Genomic DNA, 10,800 nt, shown 5'->3' on the forward strand with positions numbered 1-10,800 from the left:
TCATGACCTCAGATTTAGATTTTGTTTCAGCCTTGGATGATTGGTTCATGGGACTTAAACCCATGGATGACATATGGTCCTGTGGTGCACGCAAACCTCATCAGTGGAGGAAAATCCATGTCCGCTACTCTCCTGCCAGCTACTGGATACATACTGAATCCCCCCTCCATCATCATCCCCAGTGCATCATTTTTCACCTATTACATCAACTAACCACAGCACTGAAAGCAGCTTTTGACGCCGTCAACCACGAAATTCAGTTGGCCTATCCGGCCATGTCATTAACTGGCTCTCTTCTCTACCACCTAAAAAATATTTCCAAAGTCAAATCCATCTTGTCTCAGTCAGATGCTGAAAAACGGGTTCTTGCATGTATCTCCTCCAGGCTGGACTACTGTAATGCCCTTCTTACTGGACTCCCCATAAAGACTGTGAGAAGGCTCCAGCTCATTCAACATGCTGTAGCCAGAGTACTCACTGGGACAAGAAAAACTGAACATGTTTCTCCTATACTTAGATCACTTCACTGGCTTCCGATAAAATACAGAATTGATTTCAAAATATTGCTCACTATTTACAAATCACTCAATGGTCTAGCTCCCAAATACATCTCTGATCTGCTCACTGCTTACAAACCCTCCAGAACCCTCAGATCATCAGACACTGGTCTCCTAACTGTACCCATGGTGAGTAGTAAATCTGGTGAAGGTGCATGGAACAACTGCCTGATGACATAAGATGTACCACAACTGTGACATCTTGTAAAAGCAAAATTAAGACCTACCTGTTCTCTCAGGCCTATGTCTGTCTGTCCGTCCGTCCGTCTGCTCTCTCTCTCTGGGTATATGTGGGTGGGTGTGTTTATGTTTGTGGGTGGGCAGGGGATAGATTTATGAATGAATTTGGGTTTTTTTTAATATGTATTTCAATTTGTCTTATTTTATTTTGTTCACATTTGTTGTATGTGAAGCACATTGAGCTTACATTGTAAGAAATGTGCTATATAAATAAATTTGACTTGACTTGACTTGACTCTATCTTCCCACCCCGCCCCACTGCTTCCCCTGAGCCCAGCAGATTACAGATATCATTATAATGGATGTCCTGGCAGGCTAGCTGCGGTCACATTTAATTTGCCGTGGCCTGATATCTACACAAGATAATCGGCATTTACACCTGAGAGTGAAGACAGAAAGATGAGCGACAGTGTGTATGTGGGGGAGACAGTATTAGAATTAGAAAGAGAAGAATGACCCACACGGGGTGGGTGGAGTAAGAGAAAGCGGGAGTGAAGGAAAGATTGTAAAGAATCAGAAGGAATAAGTATTCGGCACACAATCCACAGGGAAAAAAAGGAGAGTACAGATGAAGCGCACTTGTCAGATTTGCATTTTAATAAGAATGACCTATTTTGGGCCCCTGAGATGACTGAGAGCGAAACCCGATTCAAATGAACGGCCCTGAACACAGATGTTACATCTTAGCTTGGAAGGAGTTACCTTTCCCTCATACTGTATTTTGCTTTGCGAAGGCTGCCCTGTTCAATTACACGCAGATAAACAAGTGTTGTTCCTTTTAAAGTGAAGGTTATAGGGCACTCTTATGGTAGCGGACGAGTGGGATCTTCATTGATTCCACTCTTATGCATGAGTATGTTTAGAAAGTCTTACTTTGCTCCTGCAGCAGTTGCAACATTATGCATTTCCTGCTCGACAAATGCTTTTACTCCCACCTGCCATTGAGGACATTGATTTGTGTATGTAAGAATGTTATACCTGCCACGTAAAATTTGTGGAATTCTTGTATAAAGCCACCAGAACAGGTATATATTATATATGTTTAGCACCTACGGAATGAGGTTCACATCTATAATATATCAATTTCCCCCGAGCCAAGGAGTGATGACCTATTTCCTTTGAAGGGCTCCCGATACATATTTCAGCTGTGAACTACCTACCAAGCTCACAGGGAGACACATTACTGTTGTGAATGTATTGCAATGTGACTGCATGAAAGCACAATCTGTCACTGAGTTTCTGAAAGACTTTGTTCTACCTCAATTTTCAGAAGTATTGCACAATGTAGAATTCAGCATTTTATCTATCTATCTATCTATCTATCTATCTATCTATCTATCTATCTATCTATCTATCTATCTATCTATCTATCTATCTATCTATCTATCTATCTATCTATCTATCTATCTATCTATCTATCTATCTATCTATCTATCTTTACAAGCTGTAACCCCCACTGCATGTTTATGATGCACTGCAGAAAACATCCATCTTAACATTCCATTTGGACTCAAGTTCTATTCCAAAACATGAATAAATCTTCTTTTCAGCTCAGGCCTCCTGACAAAAAAAAAAGAGGTTCCCAATGCATCTTTTCTTCTTTAAAGTTATAATCATTAAGATTTTAATTCAATCAAATCACTTTTGATACTATTTATGGTCTAAGGAGGAATCCTTGGAAAAGAGGCATGCATGTAATCCCACGTAATTTTATCTCATTGATAACAGCTTTACTTTTTACTGTTCACTCTCTTTACACTGTGTCAGAGCTGTGGTAAGGTACGGCTAATGCTAACGGAACATCCTACTGTAGCCACTGAAAACGCAATGTGTTTGCCACAGTGGTTAGCACTGACCACGATTGTTCATCAAAACAAGACAACAGCAATTTTCGTCAGCAGATTTTTAATTTTTGCAAGGGAGTAATGGAAAAAGAAGGAGCAGCCATCAGTCTGCTAAAGATCTGCAGGCGACACCTCCAGCTTCTCAGCAAGGTAACCAACGTTACTGTGCTGTGTGGAAACCTACTCACACCGTGTACAGCAGGAAATCAGATCTCGGTTGATTGACTGACTTTTTCCTGACTTTTTTTAGAACATGAGTTTGTTTGGTTGCACTGTACACAAGTACACCAGTTGCACCAGTGTTTTTTGTAGTATTAAACCGCATTTACCATTACCACAGTAACCACGAGTGTCATCAAATCAGCAAGGACTGAAAACTTCTTAAGGATTCTCTTCTTAAGGAAATTTCTAAAAATAAGCATCGATATCTTGAAACAAGACTGGAAAAGGCAGATAGCTGCACTATAATAAAAAAAAGACACTTGATTAAAGACAAGTCTTGAAAAAATATGATTTGTGTTGGAAAAAATGGGTCAAATAATCAGATTGTAGGATGTAATATAGGCAAAATATCTTAAGACTTTTTTTGTTGTTCCGAAGCCATAGATAAATACTATCTATCTATAGAAAGACATCTATCTATCCATCTAATTTATGGTTTTTCTAGCCTGTCTGTCTGGGTAAGTCGCCCTCTCTTTCATTAAGTGGGCTCCTTACTCATCTCAAGGTGCTTTTTTCTTTCACCCCATGCTCTAGAACTACGCTTTGAAAGCATGCTAAAATATGCAGTCTCTGAATTCAGCATACAGCATTTGTCCTTCACATAAAAAACACCCATATATGCAGCTATTTATGCAAGTCACATAGGCCTTCTGAATAGGTCCTTCAGAACTTTGCCTTGAAATAAGATAAATAAGGAGAATAATAGGATACAGCAATGCATACAATAGAGAAATGTGATCCCCTTGGCTTAAGCTTCCTCAGCAAGGTGGTGCCAGAGATTGAGTAAGACGCAGCATCAAAAAACCAACTTCCATCTGTCGAGTTTGCACACTACTCACAACAACTGGCAGACTCACACAGGACGATCAGAAGGATTGGTAAGGGGTTCATTTTGCGTCACTAACGCTAATGAGATCAACACAGCTAAAAATACCAGAGAATATTTATCTATCCATGGATGAAAAAAATCGGAGGTTCTTCCTCAGGATATCCTCCCTCTAAAATATTCGAACATTTGACAGTTCTGCTGTTAAAAGCGCAGCAGCCAATACTGACTGAGTGCAGACTTCAGATTGGGTCGTATGTCAGCAAAATGTGGTGGGGAGGGGGAATCCAGGGTTGGTCACTATACTCTCTCATGCAGTAATTACCTTACAGGTATTAGATCACTAATGAAGCTGCTTTGACGACCGTGGTCACAATATGACAACAATATCAAATCAAGGAGCTTTACTGTCGCCTCATACTGCATCACAGGAATGTCTAAACTCCCATGCTTAAAAATGTATATGTGAGGACAAAAAATTTCACCAGTGGGTTTAATGCAGGAAAACTTTCAGACTGTAGGAAACCCTATATATGTGCACTTGGTCACTCCAACGTTCATAACAGGCTAAACTCTGGCTGTCATCAGTGATGAACCTGGTATTATCTGTGATTAACAGTAGTTTTCCAACATTTTTTTCAAATTTATCTTAATTTTCAGTTTCAAAACTGCTTTACAAACTGTTTCTTTGAATCTGCACGATTCCGCGAGGTAAGTGCATGCTGCAGATCAGACTGCGCATGCGCAAAGTGGAAAAAACAATAACAGAAAAACAATAAACAGATGATACGGAGTATCATGAGTCGCAAACCTTTTTAGTGTCCTGTGGAAACGCTTAAGTTGCCGTTTCGGGTAACTTGTGTATTTGGTTGTGTTGTATCTAGCTATCTATCTGTGTGTTTTGTTGTTATAATAACTCTCCTCCTAACACTCCTGTGATCAGTGGCTTTGTACTTGTGCTCTTGTCTTGGATCAACCATCCACTTTATCTCTCTGAGTGGCACTGTAGCCTGCAAGAAGAGGAGTGGAGCAGGGTTGACTTATAAGGCTGACAACGGCTCCATTCATGCGTCTAATTTAAGAGCGGCTTCTGCTCTGTCTAATTAACAATTTACTAGGCCATCAATCAGCCTCCCCATTGTGGTATAATCAGCGTCACCAACGTTCGGCCAGCTCGGTGCACACTTTCGGATCTGCAGTAGGATTAAAACAACCATGCAACTTTCATGGATACATGGACAGAAAAGTGGGCACTGCGAGTTCCAAGGACGCAGAGAGAACAATTGTGAAACCCCAGATTGAAAGATGACACTGTGCGGTGGAGTGAGATGGGCAACGTGTTCGGCAAATTAGCCAGCAGGATAGTGTTATTGCCCTGTTAAAGAAAAAAAATGGATGCATATTTGCTCCCTTGGGGGGGCTTTCGTGTTGCTTGCTGGCTCAGCCGGTCAGTATGTAATCACGACTCTGGTGTGAACGCAGCTCTGATGTAACTGCATATTGTGTGCAAATTTCACTTGTCTTTTATGTTAGGGTTGGGCTTAGGCACATTGGAGGTTTTGATCTGCTCTGTCATGCGTAGGCACCTTTAAAGGATTATGATACAGTGTCAGAGTGGATTTTTGTAAAAAGACATAAATAAATCCCCCCATAAAGACTCCACCCGCCTCACCACCCTAAAGTTGCATAACACTAATTCTTCTGGTCCTCCCTCTTCTCCCACACCCTACACAAGACAAGAGCCAACACATTTTTATTTTTTTATTTTAGGAGAGGAGTGTAGGGAGTGGGGGTTAGCATCTACAGTATGTTTTCTGCTCATTGTCCCTCCAAATATTCTGACAGTAGAATAATAACCCACAGAGAAGATTAAGGACTGGTAATCTGGGGGAATAGTGTATTCCATTTCTACCGCTTTCTGTATATGTTCGCCCCTTAGCTTCCTCTGTATAAACAAATAGAATTTTACTCGTTTATCCACTTAGTTCCTCTGTCTTGCTGATTAGCAGTGAAGTGCTGGGAGGATGGTTCCAAGGATATCTGAGGCCAGCATGCCTGTGTGTGTGTGTGTGTGTGTGTGTGCGCATCAGTGGGAATCTGCATGTGTGTGCATGTACTGTATAAACAAATGTAGTCCTACTTGAAGGGCACGGCCAATTAAAAGAAGCCCCTGAAGGAGTGTGCTCATCAGGATGCAGTGAACATAGCAGATCCGCTCTCAGATAGCCTGCTGCAGTCTGTCACTGTAACCAAGGCATTAATACCACTGAGGCTCTGTAGCACAAAATATTGACATCTTCATCCTTTAGACTTTGAGCAATCGATAGGAAATATGAATACAATGGCGAAGGAATCCAAAACATTTTTTTGTATGAATAACATTTTTTGCACAAACTCTCGAATCTTGTATGTGTTGTGACTCACAATGCAAATATAGTCCTAATTTAATTCGATATGAAATCATAATTAAAAACATTTGAAACAACTGAAACAATAATACAATATAACATTAATAACCGTGATAATCGTGCAATGTAAAGTCAAAAGTTGCCAAATTGTAATAGAATGTCCATAAAATGGGTCATTAGACTAATACAATGTGATATTCTGTTATTTTATATTGATGATGTACAGCATTATTACATAAGCTGTCATGTTTCTAATATTTACAACTAGATCTTCTTATTTTAATTCAACAACAACTCCCCAGAGATGTTATTCTATCACCGAGTAGTGCATTACAAGAGAACAATTACATTTTGGACATATTTAGAGGGTTTAAAACTCTTTTTGGCGAGTTTTAAATACCATTATCAAACAGTTATTACATTCTCTGTTGCTACGAAACTAATAATGAATCTGGGTGAACAGGTAAATAACTAATTGGATGGGAATGTTACTGACTTGCGAGAGAAACAAGGAGCTTTGGTTGTGATGGAACAAAAAAATGCAGTGTTGCGCAGATAAGACAAAGACAAGTGGAACCAAGGCTGAAGGTCTGCATTGGAGCCAATTACCCTTAAACTACCTTCTGTATTCACCCTCATTGTCTACTTCTGGCAACCCAGAAGACAATGCTGATGTGTTTTGTGGCAGAACACAACTGAATTGCCAAGCCAAACCTTCTGTTTACCTTCTTCAGTGTGATTTGGTCTGTTGTTGAAGCCAAACCACATGTTGCACGCATCACGGCTGTGTTGACTCCTATTGACCCCCAAAACTTCACCACCAAGGGGCAATAACTAATCTGTGACCTTTATCGACCTCTGTTGGTGACCAGAAGGAATTGCAACATTAGCAGAATTTATGATCTCTTCTTAGCTGCTCAGGTCTCTGGCACAGGTAATGAGGCGTATTAGTCTTCATCGCTGAAAGGTCTATCTCATAGCACAATCCACAATTGTTAAAGACTTGGAAAAAGTGAATAAATGAAACCAGGGAGGGTCTTGAAATTCAGGCCAACAAAAGCTAGAAATGAAAGCCAGAAATCTCAGCATCTGGCAGAGTAATCAACGAGTCAGTTGTATTGATCAACAACCTTCCCAGCTACAGATATATTATGGTCATTTTGTACTGTGGGGAGTTAAAATCCTACACGTTTCCCCTTGAATACCTCAAGAGATGAGCTGTGCTTTTATTGGTCTCATTGCTGACCTTGGCCAATGGGGGCTTCACATCACAAGAATGTAAATACATTCCTCATTGATGGAGTCAACTTTAAAGAAAAACGCAGAGCTACTCACTTTGCTGCATCATCCATGCAGTTGACATACTGACGTGATGAAAGTCACACAAATGGCAGGCTTATCGCATAACCTTCACACTTCTCAATTTTACATGCATTCTCTCTTCCTTTCTTGTTGTCTCTTTCCATGGCTCTCCCTTCCTGAGACCTCCCCATACACTCATAGAACAATACACCCACACACACGTTATCCCTCCCAGCCCTCCTCCTGTGCTCATATATACACCCATACAAATACAAAGATGGATACATTTCACATTCCCTTTCAGGATGTGGAAGATGCCATGTCTCATTGTCAGTTTATGGCACGATGTTTGATCCCACCTAATTCCGCAATGCAAATTAGCTATTCTTTTTTTTTTTTTTTTTGCGTGTCATCTTTATCTTTGCGGCTTGATACGTTCTAAACAATTATCTCTCCACCTCAGATGCTGCATCTTGTGGCCTATTTTTGAAAATAGGGCAGAGTTTTTGGCAAGGCACCGCCAAAACAATAACAAAGTTAACTAATTGAAAAAATGCCCTCATTGTGTAGTGGTTTAAAACTCCTGAAGAGAAAGCTTTCAGTTCCACCATAATGGTTTTATCCATTCATTTGGGCTTTATTGGCTTTGCTTGGCAGTAGACAGGGAGCAACGGCACCCCCGAGCAACAGCTTTCCCACAGAGTCATTTGATCATATGCTGACTGGCTGAAAAAGAGTGCAAATTAAAGTCCCTCCTCACTCTGACACCTTAAACACAAAACATGGCAGGCCATATTTTCTCCGCCAAATCAGGAGCATGAGAGATGGATACCGATTAGAATTGCAGCAGGAAAAAAAAAAAAATCAGACATGTGTGTCAGGAGCCTGGTGCTAAATCACACCAGCAGTTGGATGATGAAAACCTGCCTGAAGGGTCCGAGGGACCCAGAGCCATTCTGTGCCAATGAAGGGGTGTGCACTTGAATTTGCATCACCCTGTGACATATCAAAGAGAATACACAAGTAGATGTGCCTCTTTGATTTTGCTAGTTGTGAAATGCAAAATTACTCTGTAGGCCCACAATAATCTGCAGCTTTCTTACCATAATCCTGCAGTTTTAGCCGAGTAATGAACAACGTGAAGAAGAGGGAGTGTGTATAGCATGTTGCATAAGCACTCTGTCTGTGTGTGTGTGTGTGTGTGTGTGTGTGCTGAGGCAGTGTGTGCAAGGGTGGGGCAGGGTGGAGATGAGGGTTTTCCACAAGCTCTTGATGGAACAAATTGGATGTTACATACATGCAATTATCTCATGGAGCTGCTGCTTATCAGACGTCACACAGCCATAACAGTGTTATTCTCTCTGCACTGCATTAGGCATATTTACACAAAAACAGGAGGGGGTACAATCAGGCGTGCAAGAGCACACGCACTGACATGCCAGGTGCTTCCTCCTCCCTGCCCCCTGCGTGCGCACACGCGTGCGCGCACCCAGGCAAACATATACACAGCCTGGAGCATGCTCCTGCCAAGAAATGAAATTCTTAACCATTTCCGGCGAGAATGGAGGAGCATTCCTGTCCTCATTAGAATAGCTCCAGGTCCAGTCAGTGAAAACTACAAGGCCCAATTTCCTGTCTTTTTGGCGGCACCCTGAGTGGGGCGATGCCACAGAAACACCAATTATAAGCCAAGGAGCTTAAGCCAAGCGGTATTATTGGGCCGCCAAGCGGACCATCTGCAGACTTCATCAAAGCTCAGCCCACAGCGTCCAGACGGGCTGATCGGATGCCCGGGTTAAGTTGAGATATCATGCAGAGCATACTGACCGCCACAAACACTACACGGCCTCTCTCTCTCTCACTCTCGCACGCACGCACGCTCGCGCACTGATACACACACGAACACAAAAGAGAGAAAGAAAGGGGCACGCACAAAATCTGCTCCGAATTATAACTCAATTAAGAGCCTCTCAAGTCAAGGTCGTTTACAGCCGCAATATCCACAACTGATATCCGCGCTGTTTGTTAGTGCGCTCCAATAATAAAATAGCCTAATAATTTGTTACTGTGCAGACTGGAGGTGTTTTTTGCGCATATTGTGTGTCATGTACCAGTTTAGCCAAACCCCGGAGGAGCCAGCAGAGTAAACTCCAATTAGGACATCTGATTAATCTTTGGTTGTGTCTGTTCTCCACAGAGCAGTGCCACTGCCCGATGTGGATTTTATCATTGCGCAGTAACCCAGCAGGATCCTCCTGTCTGCTTTATGTGAAAACTTTACAAAGGTGTCCTATTGTCTGATGTGTAGCCTACTCACCATCAATAATAACGGTCTTCATGACTAAGATGGGGGTGAAATCCAGAAGCGGTATAAATCCAAGTCGAATGAATCCCAGCGTGTGTGGAGACAGATAGGATATCCGCGGTTTGTTGCAATTTATGGGTAATTGCAAATCCTGTGCAAGGTTGGAGACGGACAGCCTAAAGCACCCCTGCACCCTTCAAACTTTAGCCGTAGGTCTTCCCGAGTGGGGAGCCACGTCTCCGGCTGCACCTGAGCTCAGTCATTTGGACGAGGGATTCAAAATAGTCAGCAATAAACATCCAAATTGGGATCAGTAGACTCGACACACCAGTGGACACCTCCCCAAAATATAGGACGCGCAAACAGCTCCGGAGAAGAGCTCAAAGTGTTAACGCAGAAGTGGAGAATCAACTACACAGGCGAAAAAATTGTATTGGATCCATGTTTTGAAATTGCTGCACATATCCAGTCCGATCACTTGCCCCGCTGTATATTTCCCAAGTACACGGAGAAAAGTGTGGTGGATGCGCACGGATGTCGGCCGCACTGGTGAGCGCCGGTTTGCGTTTACCACGAGGAGGTGGAAAGGGAGGGCGGGGCAGCGAGGTGCGTTTGGTGGAGAGAGAGAGAATTCAGAGATGAATATTTTATGGGTATGTGCGCTGCAAAAAATATTCCCCTTGAATCTCAAAGTGGAATTTGCCCATCAATCAAGGTAAAGCAAAAAATAGATTGTATGTGTTTAATTCATTTGCTGTATTTTCTGCCCGGTCTCACTACAGTTAGGCTATTTATAGAAATTCCCTTACACAAACACTGTGCTGGAAAAATAATTCAAATAATTTAAAAGATCTTAAGAGTGAATCTGAGACTTAATGAGTCATTCAGACAGATATTTCTTGCAGAGCAGGGCTGCGATCTAATGAATGTTTTATGTGCAGGGGGTGGAGGTGGGGGTGGTGGTGGGTGGGTAGAAAGGTGACGTGAGGCGAATCTATTTGGGTCGGACACGGCCAGGCACGAACATGCATACGAAAACACCCCCAAAAGACAGGCGGAGAGCCAGGCCTGGGCTGGTGGGACCCCGCTTCCTCCC

General features: G+C 42.2%; 1 protein-coding gene across 1 annotated transcript in view; it reads right to left on the bottom strand.

Moving 5' to 3' along the window:
- Positions 1–10,313, bottom strand: part of rtn4r (reticulon 4 receptor) — a 45,656-nt gene extending 35,343 nt beyond the window's left edge. Inside the window, exon 1 of the mRNA XM_044197327.1 lies at positions 9,717–10,313. Coding sequence (XP_044053262.1) covers positions 9,717–9,738 — 22 coding nt within the window. The 5' untranslated portion in view covers positions 9,739–10,313. The remainder of the gene's footprint in view (positions 1–9,716) is intronic.
- Positions 10,314–10,800: the final 487 nt, after the last annotated feature.

Source organism: Siniperca chuatsi, linkage group LG5 (genome assembly GCF_020085105.1).
Source record: "Siniperca chuatsi isolate FFG_IHB_CAS linkage group LG5, ASM2008510v1, whole genome shotgun sequence".
NCBI lineage: Eukaryota > Metazoa > Chordata > Actinopteri > Centrarchiformes > Sinipercidae > Siniperca > Siniperca chuatsi.